Source organism: Achroia grisella, unplaced genomic scaffold (genome assembly GCF_030625045.1).
Source record: "Achroia grisella isolate CSIRO2021 unplaced genomic scaffold, CSIRO_AGI_Agris_v1 utg856, whole genome shotgun sequence".
Classification (NCBI taxonomy): Eukaryota; Metazoa; Arthropoda; class Insecta; order Lepidoptera; family Pyralidae; genus Achroia; species Achroia grisella.
In genome coordinates, this window is record NW_026713045.1 from 2,674,154 (window position 1) to 2,696,931 (window position 22,778).

At 30.9% G+C, this 22,778-nt stretch overlaps 4 protein-coding genes across 13 annotated transcripts in view; 1 reads left to right on the forward strand and 3 right to left on the reverse strand.

Annotated features, from left to right (window-relative positions):
• Window positions 1-673: 673 nt before the first annotated feature.
• Window positions 674-6,450, reverse strand: LOC131852692 (UPF0430 protein CG31712). 2 transcript variants are annotated; one of them, XM_059203407.1, is made up of 5 exons: window positions 6,185-6,446; window positions 5,946-6,105; window positions 5,167-5,367; window positions 4,194-4,277; window positions 674-3,927 (listed from the first exon to the last, which is right to left on the reverse strand). In XM_059203407.1, exons 1-5 carry the CDS (start codon window positions 6,337-6,339, stop codon window positions 3,763-3,765), a joined length of 765 nt encoding a protein of 254 aa, XP_059059390.1. In that variant the 5' UTR covers window positions 6,340-6,446; the 3' UTR covers window positions 674-3,762. The 2 variants fall into 2 exon arrangements, 1 of the variants encoding a protein (XP_059059390.1); XR_009357949.1 differs by lacking the exon at window positions 674-3,927 and having other exon boundaries at window positions 4,193-4,277; window positions 4,634-5,367; window positions 6,185-6,450.
• Window positions 6,451-8,132: 1,682 nt separating this feature from the next.
• Window positions 8,133-13,543, reverse strand: LOC131852658 (tubulin glycylase 3A-like). 9 transcript variants are annotated; one of them, XM_059203365.1, is made up of 6 exons: window positions 13,524-13,543; window positions 12,776-12,864; window positions 11,449-11,527; window positions 10,078-11,224; window positions 9,486-10,001; window positions 8,133-8,960 (listed from the first exon to the last, which is right to left on the reverse strand). In XM_059203365.1, exons 3-6 carry the CDS (start codon window positions 11,485-11,487, stop codon window positions 8,467-8,469), a joined length of 2,196 nt encoding a protein of 731 aa, XP_059059348.1. In that variant the 5' UTR covers window positions 11,488-11,527; window positions 12,776-12,864; window positions 13,524-13,543; the 3' UTR covers window positions 8,133-8,466. The 9 variants fall into 9 exon arrangements, with proteins under 9 accessions (XP_059059348.1, XP_059059345.1, XP_059059344.1 ...); XM_059203362.1 differs by lacking the exons at window positions 12,776-12,864; window positions 13,524-13,543 and adding exons at window positions 11,821-11,971; window positions 12,472-12,750; XM_059203361.1 differs by lacking the exons at window positions 12,776-12,864; window positions 13,524-13,543 and adding exons at window positions 11,821-11,971; window positions 12,467-12,750.
• Window positions 13,053-20,491, reverse strand: LOC131852657 (tubulin glycylase 3A-like). Its single transcript, XM_059203359.1, has 10 exons — window positions 20,361-20,491; window positions 19,919-20,081; window positions 18,354-18,547; window positions 17,655-17,830; window positions 17,104-17,544; window positions 15,085-15,296; window positions 14,908-14,998; window positions 14,659-14,829; window positions 14,319-14,572; window positions 13,053-14,252 (listed from the first exon to the last, which is right to left on the reverse strand). Exons 2-10 carry the CDS (start codon window positions 20,040-20,042, stop codon window positions 13,261-13,263), a joined length of 2,655 nt encoding a protein of 884 aa, XP_059059342.1. The 5' UTR covers window positions 20,043-20,081; window positions 20,361-20,491; the 3' UTR covers window positions 13,053-13,260.
• Window positions 20,492-21,657: 1,166 nt separating this feature from the next.
• The window catches only part of LOC131852753 (serine/threonine-protein kinase 26), a 92,687-nt gene continuing 91,566 nt past the window's right edge, over window positions 21,658-22,778 (forward strand). Inside the window, exon 1 of the mRNA XM_059203482.1 lies at window positions 21,658-22,118. Within this exon, the coding sequence (XP_059059465.1) occupies window positions 22,104-22,118 (15 nt within the window). The 5' untranslated portion in view covers window positions 21,658-22,103. The remainder of the gene's footprint in view (window positions 22,119-22,778) is intronic.

Sequence of the window (22,778 nt, forward strand, 5' to 3'; positions counted from 1 at the left end):
AACTAGTGCCGAAGAGCGCTCCCAAAGACGAACTGTGGGAGCTAGTTTGGAGAAGTTTCGTCATTTAGTCCATTTTGAAAGACTTCCAAAAATAGCCGGTCAGTTTCCACGCCTGTAAGTATTTTTTAACAAGTCCTACAGCATTTCTCTGATTCCATGAGCGAACGAACTACTTCGCAAAAATGTCAGAACTAAATTGAGCAATTTAGTTCCGACTTTTTTGCGAAGTAGTTCGTTCGCTCATGGAATCCTAGTCGCGAGCTTTGTGTAAAAGACTACATATTGCACAGTGTAGCAAATTAATGAGAAGAGTAAGAGGCAGTGACAGTCGACAGTGTCGTTTAGAGTTGCCAATTTCGAAACTGTAATATTTTTGATGACAAGCAAATTTGCAACTTTTGTACAATCTGCAAAATTTTGCAAGACAAGTTCAACGTAAGTCATAAAAGGACGATGATATCCTTATACTCGTATCGATGACCAAAAACCTCCTACAAGGACATTTTTAGTGTTTTATCTTACGGTTGCCAGTCCTCAATGAATACAAATCGTCGTATTACGGATTTTCTATAGTCCAAACAACTAATTTTACAAATTATACCACTTTATTTGTAGTCGATTGGGTTAATCACAAGCATTTAATAATTTTATTTATATTGAAAGGAAAAACAAATTAAATAGCGAATTCGTTTATTAAATCAAATCGATAAATACTACAGTATTAAAAATGTCTTGCATATTAAAGTTTGAATATTATGACAAATATATTAAGGGAATTGAAGACATTATGAATATAATCATAAGACGAAAATAACAATGCTTAATAAATGTAAAGTAATAAGAGTTAATAGACAAAATTTTCTTGAGTAATGTAAACTTGGTACCTGCGTAAGGAACCAATTTTTCAGGCATTCGTGAATTTTTTTGTCGTAGTCTCGTAGCGACATGTTAGTTATATTAGTCCACCGGCGGTATATCCACATGGGTTCACGTGCTTCAAGGTAGACGCTATATTTCAACCTTGTTATATTTTACAAAACTCAGCCTTTTGTAAAATTTTCATCATGCTTGATAGTAATTTATCAACATAACATTAGTCACTTCACGATAGCAAATATAATAATTTTTAAAGAGATTACATAGTGCCAGCCTAGTATAAGTTAAACCTTTTACAAACTGTTATACTTATATGAATTGTACAAACAATGGTAGGATAAATATTACAAAATTAAACGTACTTTATAAGACAGGCGGCGCTACTGGCAATGTATAGATTACTATACAGATGAGTTGGTTGCAATTAAAAAAAATAGTCTCCCATAGCTGTAGATCAAAACTCGTATCTGCCAACTCTTAATAAACGCCAGCACCTGGATACACAAGCGGTGGTTGAATCCAGTTTCCACTTCTATATTATTTTCAGTATTAAAAGTGAGTTTAACATCGAGACATATTAGATACATATTTGTCTCTTTGTAAATATAGTACATTTTATAGTATACTTCTTATATATTTCTATGTAAAAGCATTCCATTAATATATGACAACATTATTTCAAACTAAAATGTCTAAAGAACATACAATTTGATCTGTTATATTATTTACTTATACCAATAACGATATTCTGACATGCTAGTAAGATGCTAAACATGACTAAGGCATTTGTTTGTACTAAAAAATATTAATAGACAGAAAATTGGTGACTCATGAATGAAAATGAAAACTCATGAAATGAAACATCATATCCTAAGACAAATACATAAATATGTTCTTAAATCACACCAATAGCCTAAATTTATGCTGAAACTTCTTAAACACAGACCATACACTTAGGCACCTTAAGGACATAAAAACATAAGCCTATTACACGATATTGAAACAATATTAGCAATTATATGTGGTATATTTTTCTTGATTACAAAAAGTAATACTTATTACTAAGGGGATATCGATTATTTTTTATAGTACCACAACTAATTTTGTTCTTATTACTGTTCTAAATTTATATGAGGAAGATATATATATAGCCAGCACTTAATTTTGAGCAAAGAAAAAAATAAGCACAAAAACCATTTAGTCCCATGTCTATGCAATACCATAAATGATTTGTAAACATTCAAGCAAGATAAGTTGTTTAACGTAAGTATTTATTGCCGCTATGTATGTGTATATGTACATAATGGCACCATATAATAGCCTGTAACCTATCCTATATGGGATGCGATTTGAAGATATACAGACAGTATAATTTATCACAAGATCGAAACCTAAAAATATAAAATAATCGTAATTTTAAAACCAATATATAATTAATTTTTTTTTTCAATTAATCTGCAATTTATGTGTAACAACCGTTTGTTACAATGCTCAAGTTTCCATTATGTTTATAAAATCTTGTTAGCAATTGAACACAGGTGCAGAAAACTTGTGCGCTAATGACAAGTTTTCAGCTATCTTTAGTAGAATAGTAATAACTTAAATATTAAAAAAACAAATGAAATCTTCATAATCTCCACAGGATTTTAGTGAAATGCGTATGAATTTAATACAAAATGTAACAATACTTCTGGAGAGAATTAAAAATGTCACTTATCCCCTAAAGATGAATCACATATTCATTTCGTATATCCATCTGTATTACAATATAGTTGTATTAGCTGGGTATATAAAATGTATATGATACACATTATTTTCTATTTGTTAATTCATTACAAAGGAATGACTCGATTACAGTATTCACAAATACATACATATATTGTGTATAAAACGCTCAACAACTTTTACAAAATGTCACGAGAAATTGATTATTATATTGAAAATAAACTGTGTTAAACTGGCCCCACATTATTAGATTCAGTCGAACAATCGTCCTATGCGATTACACTTTGATTCGCGAAATTACCCTGCACCATGTGACTCTTCGGAAATGCGCTAATCTGATCAGGCTAGCATAGGAAAATTGTCCGAATGAACCTATTGTTAGGCCAGGTTTACTTATTACAAATATTTACATAAAAACTTAATGCTACTGCATTTCTTTGTAATAAAATAATTATTAAACACTACAATTTACACAATTATGTCAAATTTTAAAAATAATCTGTAAATTCCGTAAAACATTACTATGAATTACTATGTATAAAATGAAAAAACTATATACAAGTATCTGTTTAAAGATAAGCCTATTTAATGTTCGCCCACATTAAGAAATCTTTATAGTTTTATTTTAACTTTATTATTTTTAAAATAAAAGTCCGTGTCATATGGACGACTTCATATGAAATATCTACTTTGGTAAAAAGATAAATATCTAAATTACTGAGATGGATTGTAAGACCAATTGATTATTTGCATACAAGATGAAATGTTTACTTATTTTATAGCCATAGTAGTATATAAATACGTGTAGTAGTGGTACATAGCTGTTATGGATAAAATAGCAGAAATATGAATGAGATAATTTTTAGATTTGTAAGTGGCAAGAAGGTTTTAAATTATGAATTTGTTCATAGGCTTCACTATTTACTTTCTCTTAATTGATCAGAGTCCAAGCTCAGTAATTATATCTTATATTTGTACAGTAACAAAAAAATCATGATAAGAATTAGGAATAAGGAGTGAAGTTCTTAAACTAATGCTACAGAGTACAAACTTGACAATGAAATTTATAAAGTTTCATAAATATAAAATCATAATATTGAGTAACGCCATAGTTCTCATGTCTTTTGTAATGTCCAAAAGACAACATAAAATAATAAGTACTCATGACAGTGGCTTTAAAGAGAATGATAATTTGGGCCTTGAATTGTTCTTCCCTAATATCTTCTTTTGTTCTTCTTTAACTCTTTTTTCTTGTTCTTTTTTAAGTTTCTGTCTTTCCTCATCCATTTTTCTTTGTTCTTCAATCATAGCCAGCCGTTCTTCAGCCTGGAAATTAATATTAATTGTATGTTAATAATACCGAAGAGGGGGAAGGAGAAGACAAGGTTTACTTGTAATTCCAACTATGGTTAGCAGTTAGGTTCACAGTTATGTAATTATAAATTGTCTTATTTAATATCCCGTAAGTGAGGAGATTTCGTAGAATCTAAGCAATTTGAAGGGTGAGATTATTAGAATAGTCAAATTGAATATGGAGCCCTTTATGTCTTAGTTTTTATAATAGCTGTTTATATAATATATAGGGATCTTACCAGCTTGCGCTGTGCTTCTTCAATTTTTTTATTATTTTCTGCCATTATTTCCTCCAACTCTTTCCTTTTACGTGCTTCTTCCTCCTGTTTAATAAAAAGATTATGTTAATTTAGCTCCCTAACATAATTTATGCAAACAAAATATCAATGTAACTGTAAGTCATCACATTCATTATACAATCATGTCTAACTTGTTCCACATGTATATTTGCATTTTCTAAAGTAGTTTTTAATGTCCAGTTTCATTTGTAAATGGTATAAATGCATAAAATATTCAATATAGTAAACAGTATAATGTTCATAACAATATTATGATACAGTAAAAATATTTGTATGTACAATAAAAATAGGTCTACTGTAACAACTGGTTACAATGTGAACTGTGTAACCTAATACAAAACAGAAAATATTGTTTTACAAAAAATATATTCAACAAATACCTTCAGCATTCATGAGAGGGTCCTCGAGCGGCGTCTCCATAAAATTCTTACAGCTTCTTGTTCTTGATAAGTCTTCTGACCTGACTTATAGACTACGTGACTGCCAAGGACAGTCAAGCGAACAATTTTAAAATGCTAGCCAGTCGCCTTCACGGCAATCATATAGTAAAGTAAAAAATCAAGGCATTCGGCTTTGTCAATGTGAATGACATGCATGTTGTTATTTGGGAATGTCAGTTACAATATTTGGAGGGCTCTGCCTTAATGAGTGACAATTGTAAAGAATTTATTAATAAAATTCTTGTAAGCACTCGAGCTACACCTGACTGGACCTTTAACAGATATGATCGAAATAATACTTTTATTAGTTACTCTGGTATATTATGTTGTATGTATTTAAACAGAATTTTTACATATACAATTTTTAAGATAAGCGAGAACAATGTTGCTCTCATGGGGCAAGGATTGTCATGTGTAAAAGCAATAATTAGAATTGCCATTGCACATGACTGGTTGATGAAAAGGTCAGTTACCTGACGAGCAGCTTCCTCTCGTCGCTGTTGCTCTCGTTGCCGTTCCAGTTCCTCCATCATTTCCTTCTCCATTTTCCTTTTGGCCTCTTCCACTCTTTTAGCTACTTCTTGCTCGATTTCATCTTTCCGTTTCTCCAATTCTTCTTCAACACGTTTCTTTACCAGAAGTTCTATTCGTTTTGCTGCTTCCTCTTCAACAACCTGAATTTATGATTACAATTGCACATATTATTGGCAGGCATTTTACAAGGAAAATTATACATATAGTTGTAATTCTTTTAACAGTCAAATGTTGTTATATATGTTTAAATTCTATATAACATATAACTGTTATGTAATAATAACATAACTACATATATATAAGATTGAAATTAAATATTAATAATTGTTTTTCTACAAGTTATATCATTAATTATATTATAAATAAGCAATTATTTAAAATAAATAAACACTATTACACAGAGGATTTTTGGGCAAACAAGAAATAATATTTTAGTTGATGGAATAAATTCATTATTCCATCAACGAAAATATTATTTGATGCTACAGAAGGTGCAGTAATGCAGAACCAGGGATGACTAAGCTAAACAAAAATATCACAAATCTATATCTTGTACACATTCTGTGTTCACACATAAGGTCAAGAGAAACATGAGTTTTTGTGTGTTAACTGTTAATCTGTATATCTTATTTAGCCTGACGCGACATATGTGAAAAGTGTTTAGTGCGTGCAGTTAAGTATTAATTAAGATTACCAAAACAAACATGATGTTACTTACTTTTTGTTCTGCTTCTCTTACACGTCTCTGCCTTTCCATTTCAGCTAACCGGTCTACTTCATCCATTTTGCTGCGTCCTTTAGACTTTTTTCTATTATTTCTACTCCCTTCAACTGAAGCATCAGTGCTACTTGACGACGAAACCGAATGAGATCTTTTTCTGTAGATATATGACATAATAATTAGCAAATTTGCAAAATAAATGTTTAAAATAGAAAAGAACATAATTAAAATTTTACCTAGACTTGGAACTTCGTTCCCTAGATTTTTCGGCATGTTTTGAGTTTCTGCTGCGTGACGAAGAACGATCCTTAGATCTACTCTTTTTTCTTGAATGTTTACTGCTTTTATGATGCCGCCGTGGAGATTTACTACGCGACCTCGATCGGCCCATTTTGAAATTATATTCTACACAACTAAAATCAAAAGATTTCAATTTTATATGCAAAACACAAAATTGGCTAACGCTCAATGTGACAATATGCGAATGACAACGATTCCGCCATGTTTTTTTACAATCGGATACAATCTGAGGTTTTGAAAGATAAGCATAAAACACAATTTTAACAACGAAAACGTTAGATAATAGTTCTCTTCTAATATATTATCAAAATATAAAAAATATATAATAAAGTAATTTATAAATAATGAAATTTATTTGAAGATTATTTTCAATTTATTTGACTTCAATTTAGCAACATATCCGAGTTAAATGTGTGTAAAAAATTCATTTGTACAAACTTCACTATAAACTTTGTTTCTGGTTTTTTAATGGATTTAAATAAAAAAAAATATTTTTCAACTACAAATGATAAAAAGATCCATTAATAAATATTAATTATGCAACTTAAAAAATAGGTCACAATGTTGGAATATATTTGAAAATTAAAGTTATTGTATTTATTTTTTTCTTATATTGATTCAAAATAGGTCTTGTTACTTTCTTATTAATTTATATCACCCATTTTAGTTGTTGTTCATTTAAAAATCTAAGGGTGCATCATATTAAATAGTGTATCATCATAGTGAAATCTTACCTTCAACTGGGCTTGACTTTGTTGACAGTTTGCATATCCGGATCCGGATTTTCCACCAGTACTTACAGTTATATTATAGTCCGCGAGCCATAGGCTTTTTTCGTCAAATATTTCCTCCCGGTCGAAAACTACTAATCGTAAGATGGTTAAGAAAGTTGTATTATGAATCAGCTGCTGTTCCTAGGGTAGTTTGAGGAGCAGCGACCTCTCAAACTTGGCGTCGTTTATTTCATCTTTTTTTTCTTGTATCATTTCATGCATGCATTATTTTACATTTAATTGGCAGTCAAAAAATGTTATTAGGTTATCAGCGATGATGTAGAAACAAACATGTAATACCACATAATACTAATGACCCTACTAAAGGTAATCTGAGAGGTTGAGGTAATAATGAATAAATAATATCTTGGGGTATGATTACTAATTAATCACCTACCTACCTACATAAAAAAGGGAATAATGTATTTATTTATTTTTACTGAACAACATATCTTGTACTAAAGGCGAGCTTAATGTCGTATGGTTTCTCACCCAGCTAACCTTTAGTTATAATGGTTATAATAAAAAAAGGATTGTGGAGTAATATGAACCGTGACAAATATATTAATATACTCGTACATAAATAACTATACAAGAGATATGTCTTTGTTTACTTTATATTTAATGGATGTACATATCATACAATATAAATAAATTATTATACTCAATGTAAGTATATTTCTATATATAAAAAATCGTGACACGTCCGCGATGAATTCTTTTTCGACAATTTTGATTCAATTCTATACGTAGGTATACTCGGTGGGTCTAAGAATAGGTTGTTAAGGTGATATATATATATATATATATATGACATTATTAAATAAATTAATATACATATACATACATACTAAGTAAAGATAAATATACTAAAGCAACAAAATGCTAGAAGTAGTTCAAGTTAATTCTGATTATTTTGATGACTCATAGTTAATTAAACAGTTTATTTTTATAAAGTTGCTTAATAAGTGCTTATGCAGGTCTACATGTTAGTTATTCAAAAGGCTGATTGCAATAACCGTAAATGAGCTGGATATAAAGAGAGCCTGAAATATGTGAGGGAGTTGACAGAAGCAGGTTATGGAGGTAAATAATGACAGTAATGTGTTACTAAATTATCTGTTTGTAATTCGAAATTCACTGCAATATTCTCTTTCCTTTTTATTAATGAAAGATACAATTTTTTAAGTTGCTTGTGCTACATCTCATTCTGAATTTGGTGTTTTACTACAACTTTTAATTGGTGGTGAAACTGTAGTATTATTTAAATCAGTTATGTCAGAGATATTATTAATTACTCTTTTGATTGGATTAAATCCATAATAGCTGGCTTTTCCTGATGGACCTTTATCCAGTTTGCTAAAACGAAATGGTTTCTTCAGATTAACAGATTTAACGGAAGCTAAATGAATTACCATATTTTTGAAGTAAGGAGTTATTATTAGTTACAGTCTTCGCATTGGAATATGGCATGTGGATGTTTTAGAGAAAACTGACGATAAAACTTTATTTCGTCCTGATTTTAATCTGATACTATTTTCAGAATCGATTCCATCCATAAGTTTATCTAATTGCTCAGTAATAACGGTTGCAGCCACACAGAGTTCATTTTCAGATTGTGTATTATGACTGCATGTTTCTTGTTGTAATTTCTTAATGGAATTGTAATCGTCTTCAGATTCCATCATTATATCTGTTTCATAGAGGCGCTTTAATTTATCAAGTGTGGCTTTAATATCTCGTTCCTTTCCAATATTTGCATCTTCATATATTTCATTAATTTCTATTTTGCCTTTAAAGAAATATTCTGATGACAGTCTATAACCTCTCACAAATATATCAGCGGCAGTACCATATCTCGGTACAGTCATAGATTGGCGGTAGATGCACTCAAATTTTCCAGTGGACGAATTAGGGTTTTCAGCATAATCAATGATTACTATAACGAGAAAACAACGTTTCAGTGTATATAAAACATTTGTGAAATAAAGGAAACGAAAGTTTGGACACTTCATTTATGAAAATAGTTTATTAACTTCAAGTCTAATATCAATTTAAATTCTATTACAGAAGCAGACTTTGTAAATAATTGTCGGTTGTCCTCAGTCTCACCTATTACAGTCGCCTTTATTCTTGTAAGTATGGTTTCGGTTGTAGGATGAGATTAGACAATAAAAAGACAAATTACAGCATCGCAATATCATGAATATCACATGATAACGTGATGTCCATAGTTACGTTTATGTACAGTTATATTTCAGGCCCATATAGGCGACGGTTACCTACAGCTTACCGTAGTTAGAACCGTCAGCTTCTTAGCTAGCCCAATTACTTAAAAAAGAAATTATTTATATTTTCACGTTATATTTATATACATATAAAATAAATGTATATTTCAAAATTTATTTTTTAATATAGGAAATGGATTTCAGATTTATCTAGTATGGTAAAATGTTTTACTCACCTTTTACTATATCAGAAACAACATCTGGACATATTTTTGCTGTAACTTGAGTTGTATTATTTAGATCCGGACAGGAGTTAATTTCAATTAACCAGGGCTTATATTCTTTATCGAGAATGAAATCACATCCATATAATTCAAAACGATTCTTACTGATTGATAAAGAATCTTGGCAACTGAGCATTATGCCAATAATTGACTTCTTCATACCTGGATAGACGATATTATCCCATACTTGACTTTTACCACATCTATTCAAATAATCCTTATATTCTTCCAAATCCCACATATTACTTTGTGGAAGATCAGGATGTCTTCCTATATAATTTTTATATTTTTTTTGAATTGCGTTATTTGTTAAGTGTATGGATTCGTGGTAATTATTTAAATTATACTTTTGGGAACTAAATTTCAAATAGCAGTTTGCGTACATCCATATTGTTAAAGGATAGGTGCTTGTCACAAGATAATACTGTCTGATATCAAACTTTGTGTCATAAATCAACAAAGGCTCTTCTGTAAATAATGTTACATTATACAAAATTTTATTCATATTCGATATATATACATACTTTAAAAAGATTTTACTTACCGATGTATTTTTGGATCACATGTTTAGCATTAGCTTTATTCAATAAGTTTGTAATAACTCCTAATTTAGAAGCCATTCTTATACCTCTACCTCTTGAACAGTATGCTGGCTTAATGATCCAGATATTATGGCAACCTTCACAACTTAGTTGTGGCCGATATCTATGAATTTCCTTGAGCAAAAAATTTGCGTATCCTAAATAAAGAGGTAGCTTATTTTCAGTGTCTGCTTGAAAAACATCATCTTTAGCAATTATTTGATAATATTTCTTTAGGAATGCATTCCACTGTCCTTTACTAACTGAAGGTAAAGTATGATCTATATCTTTATTTTGCTTACGAAATAAATATTCTTTGCATCTATTCAATGCGAATACGACAACAGTCATGGAAACTTTGCCTGATTTCATAAATACTGGCCTCTCGTTCGCAACCATTGAGAGTATCCATTTTAATAAACTAGTGCACGCCGTGATTTTGTAGTCCTTGATAAATCCTTCAATTTCCCCGCCATCGTAACTATTGTATGTTCTGGGACCATTAACTTCAGCTATGTTGTCAATATAAAACCAATAATTTCTCTTCATGGAAGAACAAAGACCTTGTTTGGTCGTCCACAATGCATCAGTATTCAATTTATTGACAATTGTATTATAGTCTTTTGTCATATCTATAGTAGTATCATAAATTTCATCCTTGGTTCGCCATATAAAATTAGGATTACATTTTTCAACCAAATTGGATAAAAGCAATCTTTCCAGTTCACTATGAATTTCGGACTTGTTTGAACAGGTTCCGTTCCGTATTTTAGATAGGTTCATTCGATTTGATGGAATTTTTTCCACCCATCCTCTTTCTAATAAGGCATTGCGTATAGCATTGCAACTTCCGTATACAGAAAATATTTTATTATATCTTATAGCATTAGAAGCGAGATTTTTGAGTTTTACGTATCGTGTGGACCTACTTTGACATTTGCATATTACGTAACTTTTCTCTTTTGGCGAAAGACCAGTAGAACGATACGTGCTTTCATAAGATATTTTATTTAATGTATCCCCTACACGCGTTGATTTGTAAGCAAACTTATTGAAAGGGGGAAATATTCCTTCAATGCCTCCATTGTCACATTTCCTTGAATTTGATTTCTGTAATCAGTATGTTCATATTTTATATTGTTGAAATAGATGCATTAGATAAGAAGAAACACATAAGAATATAATCTGACTCTGGAAGTACCAATTACATTTTCATTAATCTCATAGAAAATGAACCAAAATTTTCTACATTAGTGCTTAATTTAATTTACTAACATTAATACTAATACCTATATGTAGTTATTATATACCTAAATACTATAATATTTTATTACCTTTTTCTTTCTTGAAAGTTTTCTTTTCTTATTTGGCATTATGGTATCATTCTTTCCTCTATTAAAATGTAAGTGAACCCTACAAAAATGATAACCGAATTAGCATAGATAGATACATAATTGCATTCTTTAAATAATAGCTTTTGATGTAATTCATAGGCACCAATCTATATTTACCTATATAACTTAACTGTAGTTACTCATTCGTTATATGGAAATTAGTTAAGGTTTTACAACAAATTGCCAAAGTCTGTCTTAAATTTACCAGAAAAGATCCAAATATAGTAAAAAAAAAAAGGTTATTATAAAATTGAGTATATAATAAATGATAATAATGTAATTGTAGAAAATATCTAACTTAAAATTATTGACATTGTTATCTGATTGAACAGAGATTAAGCGCGTAGCGGTTTCTATGTTGATTGTCGCATACCTCCATCTTGTTAATGTGTATTTACGTAAAACAATATTTATTTAAAAGAGCAACACGCCAAGTTTCTTTTGCATTCTTCTTGTGATGAGTCTGTTCAAAAGTTTTATTTAGTTTATTTGGATATTCACTTCAATTTCTATTTCTATGCTAGTTTGTTAGGACAAGGTTTGCAATCGATGACTACACTGACTAGTACGGCAGACGAAGTATGTTTGAATATTTGAAAAAAGAGTGTTCTTTGTCATCTTGTCCGTCTTCTTATTCATGCTACCGTGTAATGTATATTATTGTATATGTAATACGTGTTTTTATATTATTTTTCTTGATTAGAAATATATTTTGTTTATCTATTATTCTACGTTATTTACTTGGACACCATTATAGATACTCTGTTAAAGTGAGAAGTTCGGAGGTAACTCCCCTCACATAGTTTATTTGTAACTCATTCAGAGTTAAAATATAGGATGTATAATTTTACTTGAATACCAGTTGGTCTTGATTACGTACGTAGTACGTTATCATCTAAATCTAAAATCAGTTCAAGTCAATTATTATTTAGAATACAACATGCTTTACAAACTATACCTTACTTCTTATCACAGGTTAATTAGATCATAAAAATTCTAAGCATCCCTAGAAGCAATAATTTAGTTCTATTTTTTGCGCAAGGTTAGGGTTAGGGACATAATTTCACAAATTATTTATATACGTATCATTTATTTTTTCAAGAAACAGAAATATATTTTCCGATGTAGACAATATTTTATATCTGTATTTAATTTTTGTTATGTTTGTTATGTTTACATATTACTTCGACATGAATGAATTTTGCTTCATTTTGACACACTGTCTGTATGATAGTCATGACATAAAAATAAAAAGTTAAGTACTAGCCATTTATGCGTCACCAGTATTGTAAAATATTAATTTTCTTAAGGTTTAGGAATAGAAGGAATCAGGATACATCATCCAGGTTATGGAAACTGAAAGAAGGAAAATTGAAAACACAACATTAACGGCACTTTTATTTGGTACTATAGAATTTAAAAATTTTAATCAACAATATTTAGCAAGAAAATATTTTAATATTTAGCTAACTACTTAATAACTTTCAAAATTATAATATTTTTTCTTGACAAAATGTAAATAACAATTATGTAGAGTTACTAATAAATAGCGTAGTAAATATGATTTAGATAAATAATGGATCCTTAAGTTTTATTATGCAGTTAAATAGCATTTTTCAAACGTTCTAGTTGCTAGCGTTTGTCTGATTGCTATCATTGTAATAAGAAATCACAGAATAGTGTAATTCTAAAAAGCGTAACATAGCATTGAACACCACCATTTTTGGGACCAGACTTAGGTACATAACTATATTACTTTTTACGTTTCAGTAATAAATTTTGCGCGTTCTGAGGTTCGTCACTTAAAGGAGTGACTACAACTCGATACGGTGCATATATTGTCGAACAACTTTTGGAAATTGTAATACCTTTCTGTTGTACTTTATGTTCATCTCTCAGCTTGCAAATGTTCCTACCGATTGCACTCAACTTTTTTATAGGATCAGTGTCATTTATGCAATTATTACTTCGCGAATTGTGTGGTTCCAAAGGTTTTTGCTGATAGCCTAATGTACCTGATTTTGTTTGCCGTACCGGAACTGTGTTATTGTTTTCATTTCTGTTTGCTACTTTATTTTGAACTGATATTGTCGACCTAAGAATACTAGCCGTTTCTCGTTCCCACTCTACAGGATCTATATAGCACCTTTTGTTACCGACCGACCTGTCTACCTTAGGTTTCGCTGATTTATTCGCCGATTCGGTCCGATATTTACGAGTGTGATTATCGGGTTGGTCCTCATCAGGCCGATAGCATGAATGAGGGACAACACGACGCCTATAATCTGTATTTTTTTCTCGTTTTCCTCGATGGGTCCTACAAGAGATTGCGGATGTTTTACGTTTTTTCGAACCGTTTTTCAACGAAATACCGGATTTTACAGCAGTAATTGCTTGGCGTACCGTAAGCGATTCCTTCGGTCCTAGAACCAAACCATCTTTGTTAGTTGGCAGTGCGTCATAAGGATTTAACCATGTAAGAAAGTCAGTAATGATAGGTCCATTATATTCAGTAGGCACCGGTTGATCTTCCAGAACAGTATCTCCAGCTGGCATTTGAGGTGCAATTGGCGTACTACATATCCTTGGTTCATGTCTGCGTTCTTTCGACTTTTTTATTAATTTCTTGCCATTTATACATAGCGACAGTCCTAAATATGCCGGCGCTTTTGGAATCATTTGCCTGTAGGCTAATTCAAATGTTCCTGTGTCAGCGTCAGGATTTTGACGGCGATCGAGTACAACTGAAATTCATAGTAGTTATTAGCGGTTGCAAGTAAAATAGATCTAATTATTGAAACAACAGATACCTTTTACAACATCCTCTAGGCATTGAGGACATAATCGTGCTGTGACTGATGTCGTAGGGGCTAGGTCGGGACTCGAGTTAATTTCAATGAGCCAAGGTGTGAAATCTTCTGTTAACATGAAGTCAGCTCCATATAACTCAAAGCTGTTTTGCCTTTTGTCCATGCCTTCCTGGCAAGCCAACATTGCTCCTATTAAGCACTGCTTCATCCCAGGATAGATTTTTGTATCCCACAGTTCATATTTTCCTATCTGTCTTCAAAGATTTAATATATTTTTAATACTAATGTAATCTGTAGACAGGTTGTACATCTAACACATTACTATTTATATAATTTTTACCTGAGATAAGCTTTGAATGTGTGACAATCCCACATGTTTTCATCAGGTAGTGCTTTATCACGTTCGCCGTTATTTTTATATTTGATTTGTACTGCGTTGTTTGTGAGGTGTACAGATTCGTGGTAATTTGATAAACTGAATATTTGTGAGCTAAACCTCAGATAACTATCTCTAGAATAATATAAATATGTATTATAAAAACAGGTATAGATACTATATAGTAAGTATAATCCATTGTTTGATACCTACTTGTACACCCAAATTGTAAGAGGCTGAGAATTTGTTATCAAAAACCATTGACGAATATCAAATTTTGTATCGTATATTACAAGTGGATTTTCTGAAAGATAATTTATATTATTATTGGACAACAAGAAATAAAAATATAAACTAATTCATTTGAATTATATGGATTATAATAGTTACCTATATATTTCTGTACGACGTATCTAGTTTTCTGAGCAGGTATATTGATGAGGCCTATAATGTCTTTTATATTGTTCATAAGTTGGATGCCTCGGCCGCGACACTTATTGCTTGGCTTCACGATCCATATATTTAGTACTCCGTCAATATCAATCTGAGGCCAGAACTTCGTCATCATAGCTAACACTTTGGATGCTCTTCTTTCCAATTGCCTGAAATATGCTCTTAAAAAGTCTCATCTAAACATATAATATAATATATAACTGATCGCTGTCTGTACCAGGAACATTTATGAGAAAAACTATTATTAGAGGATTTTATCGTCGTAATGATTGATTGCAATAATATTTAGAATTTCTGTCTGTTATTCATTGGGTTTGTTCACGCTAATCTAAGAAAAAAATTGAGCGATTTGGGTGTAGTTTACACTAATGAATTGTGATGATTAAGTGATGCTTGCACTTAAAATTTTATGTTAGTTTTATTTCAATCGTTTTCAACAAAAAGTTATTCAGGGTACGAATTACATTCACTCATTACACGAAATTACATGTGTGAGGTTTTTTTTATGTAACAGTAGTGGCAAAAGCTGCTTAACAGAAGCTGTTAGCACGTATATATATATGAATATTTTCATAGACTTAACATCGTCATGTCACGCCTTAGACCTCAAGTGAATCGTTGCGGAAAAGATAGCAAAGAATAGCACTGTTTCTAATAGTAACTTGTGGGATAGGTCTAACCTCAACAGCGAACTATGAATGACCGAAACAATAATGGCGTCTGCATTATTGAAACTAGTTCCGTAATGTACATTACTGTCAAGAAATGTAAACAGTACCGTGCTTCATGTTCATTCAAGATACTATTTAAGTTTGGTAAAATTAATACACGCATTACGAAATCTAATTGCATATTCGATTTTATTAATGATAAAACTGGTATAATGTCACAATGGTCATGATACCAGTGTCGTATATCAATTAGGCTTCAAATTTAGCTAGCTACCCGCCCCGGCTTCTCATCGGTGTACAAATATCTATAAACTTTCCTCTTGAATAACTCTATTGCTAAAAACTGCATTAAAATTCGTTGTGTAGTTTAAAATATCTAAGCGAACAGACAACGGATGCGACTACAATATTTCAAACTATGTAAAGATAACTTTCATATTTACTGTATGACAATAAATTCTTTGTTTACCAATCATAAATATATAGCATCAAAGGTACAGAATAAATATGTATATACAGAAATAAAAGAAATAGTGTATATAATATATGATATGAATTTAATAATTGGTTTTTATTGTATGCATATATGTTCTTTTATATGTAGATCGTGATGTTGCTGGTGGTAGAGTCATGTTTGCAGTATCTAAAGCGTCTAATGTTCCTTACCAGTAAAATGTTGACACAAGAATTATGCCTACTGCAATACTGAGGAATGATAACGCGAAAAGACGACGTGGACGGCATGCGGCATAGCGTACATTGCGTGATCTAGTCCTATTTAAGCACGAAACATGGAAAAGAAAACTGTACGCCTTTGGGAAAAGTTGTCAAGATTCACTACAATCAAACGTCAATAGCATACACAACAATAATATTAGTAATATTTTATTTGACTTTATAAGAGAGCAATAAGATTGTGAAGTGAGTACGAACGTAAATTCTTACTGATATTTTTGTTCTCTAGATAATTCACACAACGTTATTATTCTCAAGTTAAGCAGAGTTTACATATAACACATGTGTACTAGACAACTGATAGAAATACTTTTTTTGTAAATACATACATCTTATACATAGAAAACATCCGATATAAACAATCATACACATGAATACAAATGTTTGTATCGTGCAAGACTGAATAAAACTCGCAACCATCTGTAGTAAAGCGGTGTGCTAAAGTAATAAATCAATTCATAACAACATGGATATTTACAATAAATTATTAAACTTTGAATAGGAAATCTTCTATGTCCTTAATATAATGTAAAGACCCACCTACACTTACCTTATATTTGTATTTTTGTCCTCTATAAACATAGCTTTCTCGTGCACCAGTAGATAATGGTGTGTTAGAAATTGGTCCCATTCATGTTCCCACACGTGTTGAGTTTGATCCTCCGAGTCATCTATGTCCTTATGAGTAAAGAACGTAACGTATTCATTCAATCTGCATATAGCAAACTCTATCGCCGTAAAAGGAACCTTGCCGTGATTTACAACAAGATTTTGTTCACCGTTATTTTGCAGTGTGTTAGATAGCCATTTCAGGATGCTGATGCATGCTGTGATTCGAAAATCATCGATAAACTCCTCGAGGCTATCCGAATTGTATATGTTATAGCAACGTGGAAATCTAGTCAGTGCTATACCCGGCTCCGTGTACCAATGCATTTGAGTAAGCGACGCAGTCAAGCCCTCTTTGGTCGTGAAAATCGATCTGCAAAATCTGTTTGAAGTCAAATGAGTTATTGTTTTTTTATAATTATCAATTAATAATAGTTCCACGTAACTATACGTGCTGTATTTTTTTATATCACATCGATGGCAATTATGTACCTGCTTATAATGACATCCTTATTACTAAGCAACCAGTCATATTTATCTCTTTTGGTCGTCCAAAGAAAGTCAACTGAATGGTGCTCCATGAATTTGTATAGGATCATCCTCTCGACTTTGGAGAGCTCTTTTCCGCTGACCTTCGTCGGGTCTACGCTTGTGGGCGGATGACGAACCTACAATTATAAATAAAAGTGGAATTTACCATTTGATAAATAATAATATACAAAAAGTTTTAATGCATTGTCACAATAAAGAGCTACGTAAAATATAACAAATGTTAGATATTACATACATATTTTATTAGAGAACGTAGGACGTATATTCACAGTTAATGGCCTAATTTAAAGTAACTAAGATTATTCCATAAGTACTTGTCTAATATTTTTTCTCTACTTTGCAGTTTATTCCACATTGATTTCATGTGTTACAGATTTTTCATTTGAAATTAATCTTTTAATCTAAAAAGTTTTGCTGTGGCTATAGTATATTGTTATATTACGTGTTAAGCTATTCTACATCGTAGAAATCGTAATTTTTTTGAATTTTTGAATTTTGTATATTTAAAATGACTTCATAAATATAATAAAACGATAAACTATTTTAATAAAGAAATAAATTACTAATTAACTAATTGTATCGACATTTTAAGTTTAAATACCATTATGAGTATAGTAGAGTATAGATGCAATTAAATACCTTATGGGACTCATACTTCTCAATCCAACCTCTCTCTAGCAGTGCTCTACGTATAGCAGGGAAGCCGCCTCCCTTGATCATGAACACTTTTCTATCCTTCATGGCGTTTTCAGCTATCTTCCTCAGTTCATTCCATCGTTCATTGCTCACCCAACTTTTATACTGCCTCAGTTGTTCAGTTGAATTTGTGGTCTCTGTCATATGATTAATATTAATTTTATAATAATAGTTATCCTATAATATATAATAATATATGTATCATTGCCAAATTTAAACTAATTATTATGATTCGAATTTCAATTTACATTATCACACTCGATTGAATGCTAATATGACAACGATCTAAAATGTTATCCATTACATACAAGATTTCTATCATATACCTAATTTCAAATATATTACAGAGTTTTCGAATTATTTCAAAATAACTGGTGAATTTGTACGAATAGATTGATGAATGTCAAAAAGAGCAAAAGTGGTGTGTATGAATCGAAATATTTGACATTCCTTAGTTTCTGCCTACTCCAATGTGAGACACGTGATTATATGAACGTTTGCTTGTAAATATTATAAAGTTCGAATAAATGTAGGCTATTATATAAAGATATTTAAAAGAGTACAAAGTGAAAATCTTTGTGGACAAATACAGAATAGGCGAAAAGGAGTGAGCTGAGGTTTTACTGTAAAAAAATGGATGAAGCTAGTTCTGTGTCTGAGGATTTATAGACTCTCTATGAACACTCGAATCTCTGTCTTTTCCGTAGTGACCAAAGATTTTTAAAATCTTTTTGCTTAGTCGTTAGTATAAGCACAGATAAGATAATGGTATAAGCAATCTATGTAAGTCATTATTTTGATATAATAAGTTTACCTTTTACCATGTTACTTCAAAGTCAAAATAAATTTTTATAATTGATTATAGTTGTTATAAGGGGTAACACTTCAGAGAATAATGGTAAAACTAGAAATTGGAGTTTAAAGGTTTTGCTTCCATTGACTCTTGAAAGGAAGTTTGACGATGACAACTCGTCATTTATATTTTATACTAGCTGTTCCCGCGACTTCGTCCGGGTGGAAACAAAGTTTATTTTACTAAAATAAAATATTTTTTCTAAAATAAAAGTAGCCTAAGTTCCTCCTTATTACATCAGCTACCTGCCAAAAAATGTCCCGTCAAAATCAGTCCAGCCATTTCAGAAATTAGCCGGATTAAACAGACAGACAAAAATTGTAAAAAAAAATATTTTGGTGTATGTACCGTATTTATATTCATATGCAGGTAGTAAAAAACGGTAATTTCAATATCACAAACAGACACTCCAATTTTATTTATATGTATAGATTCACCTAAACTATCGAAGATTCAAAGTAAAATATGTTTAATTAATAATTTATTTTTCATTGACAGGCTTGTTGTTATATAATACTAAATTATTAAAGTACATAAATTTTTTAATTCACAAATTATATATTGGAATTAATTTTGTTTTTGTCATTAAGTATACTATTTAAGAGATTTTTATGACTGCCCCGCATTTGTCGTGAATTTTTAGCTTGTGACAAACCTGTCCCATGTTCAGATTTGGAGAACGAGACAGCACTCGACGGCCGCAGCTCTTTCTTGGCTGTGCTATCCTTGTGCAGTTTCGAGTCTGACGCGCTCTCCTCCAATTCCATCGTTACAGCCATGGGCCCAGCTTATTGTGATAAGCCTGTAAGTCTGATATCCTGCAACGGACCAGCTGATCAGTCACTAACATCTTTAGAGACTAACTCATGTGTACGTCTGCACAGTTTGCTAGTCAATGATGAACTGGCCATCTAAATATAAACCACTAGTGCAATAACCTACTTTAATTTAACCTACATTGAGGGACCCTGGTTATCAACGAGGGATCCGCGCGCATCACTGCCTGGCACCTGTACGAATGACGTCACAATCTAGGTAGGTCCTTCGCAAATCGTCCGGTATCCACGCGGAAATTAATAAGCTAAAATTACTTTTACCTCTTGTAACCAGGTCGTCTCAGAAAACTAGGTTAATTCAAACGATAATGCATTTATAGACAATGATGGATGACAACTGTTGTAATTTTAGAAACTATAAATTTATTTTGACATATTTAGTAATAGTACTAATGTCGTTTGACAAATGTAAATGATGTAGATTATTATCCTACTTTGCCTAAGTCAAATGTAATAACGTTTTTTATAAAAGAGGCTAGTTGTTTAATAATATTTTGTCTAACTTATTCAAGAACAATTATTTATGGAGACATTATAAAATTAAAATCTATTCAATTCAATAATCACATAGGTAATTAATATTATTTACAATTACTATCCAAAGATCACAACACCCTGATATCTTTACTAATGAATGCGAAATTATTATATGTATTAGATGTATAACTAACTTTTGTCTGCTGTCTTTAAGATAAAAGATGGTGTATGTGTCCTCGTGATTCAAAGTCTCTGTATACCAAATTTTATTAATATCTGTTCAGTAATTTTTTTCTGAATTGGTAACAAATAATCAATCACAAATTATTTTACATTAATAAGTCTGTATAAGTATATATTTATACACAATATTGTTTTAAGATAACAACAATAACGGCCTAAATAGATAAAGCGGCAGAAAAATAAATAATAAATATAATTATTATTTATTTTTCTGCCTATAATGATTTAGTTACTATAGATAGCTATTACTAATAAATCACTCTTCAAAATCTGCTGAATTTATTTGTAGGTGTAATGTTCAACCTTTTCCTCAATCTAAATCAGTGAGTAATATAATAGTTACTTTTAAACATTTCAAACGGACTACAAATGTTACATCGTATTTTAATTTTCCCGCGTGATACAACTTGACATGTCGGACCGGAAGTTCAAAGTAATACGGAGAAGCAATATAGAAATAAAATGTAATTCTTATTCAGTGCTTGTGAATTTTAATAAAATTGTGTATATATATTTACAAAAATATAAATTATACGTTACAAGAAGATAATAGTATTTTCCATATTTCAGAGCTATTATAATTTACTGAATTAAAATGACAAAATAATCTACTGTCAATACTTAACTTTGTACGTAACATATGTATAAATATACGATTTGCGGTTTGTGAAATACACATAAATATGTAAATATGGCACAATGTTATTTGAATTTGTACCTACATTGGTACCTTATCTATGCGCGCGCAAACACTCAACTTCAATTTCGTTATGTTGTCTACCATGAATTCAATGACGTTTACTTCATCCATTCAATTTCAATGTTGGTACTCCTGATTATGACATGACATGAATGAAGCAAGATGGCGAGTTCATCTCCGGTTGATGGTACTCTGTGATATTTTTCTCATTTAATGTCATATTTTCGAACTTATTCCGTAATGATTTAATATAAGCATCCATTCAAAATCTAGAAATTTGCGTGAAAGTGTTTAAAATATGGATGCAATTCTTTTAATTTAGGTGTGTATGTAACCCACCTGAGGAATGTTGGTTTTTTCAGTGATTTGTGTTTCGGTCAGGTGTTTTCGTTAGAATCAAAATTAAAATTTTGTTCTTGCGCAGTGAGTGAAGTTACAGAGTTCAGATGTATTTGTGCTGTGGGGATGCTATATGTCGGGACTATTTTCAATGTTGGAAAACAAAAGCGTGAACTATTTGTTTTGATCGACCGTGATAAAATAAATTAAGAAGGTCGGGCTGAGTACGAGCTCCGGCGGGAGTGATGGCCTTCAGTGAGGTAAGTGTTTTTGACTTTTTATTTACCAGATTTGTATTTTTGTTATATTTACCTAGCAAAAGTTCGAAAATTTTACAAACATTACCTGTACCAAATGCATGTTAAATTACCAATCAAATTAAAAATTGTTTAGAGAATGTTTATTTCATACATTATTATACCACAATAATTAAATGTTAACAAGAGCTCACATCATTGTAATTCTGTATATAATTTTCCTACTGCCAACATTTAACAATTTGTTAGATGTAGATTGTCACTCTAAAACTTTTGTTAAAAAGGCACAATGCACTTTATGCATTTGGAACTTATTCTTAATATTAAATTATATTGGTTGCATTATCGCTAAAGTGTGCTGACTATATATATGTATAAAAAAATATGTTCCAAGTGTAATCATAACTGTTATCACTTGTGATTATTTGTTCTTATTGTACCTACTTATTTTACATTTTTATCATAAGATATGAATATTTTACATGTTAGGTCATCTAGTACATTCTTTGAATTTATAAAGTGATCGGAGAATGGAACTCATTTTTAAATTATAATATAATTTGCAATTATTATATTGTAATGCTACATAAATATGGATATAATATACCTATTATCAATGACAAATATACCTATTAAATTGTAATGAGGTTTAGAATTTAACTA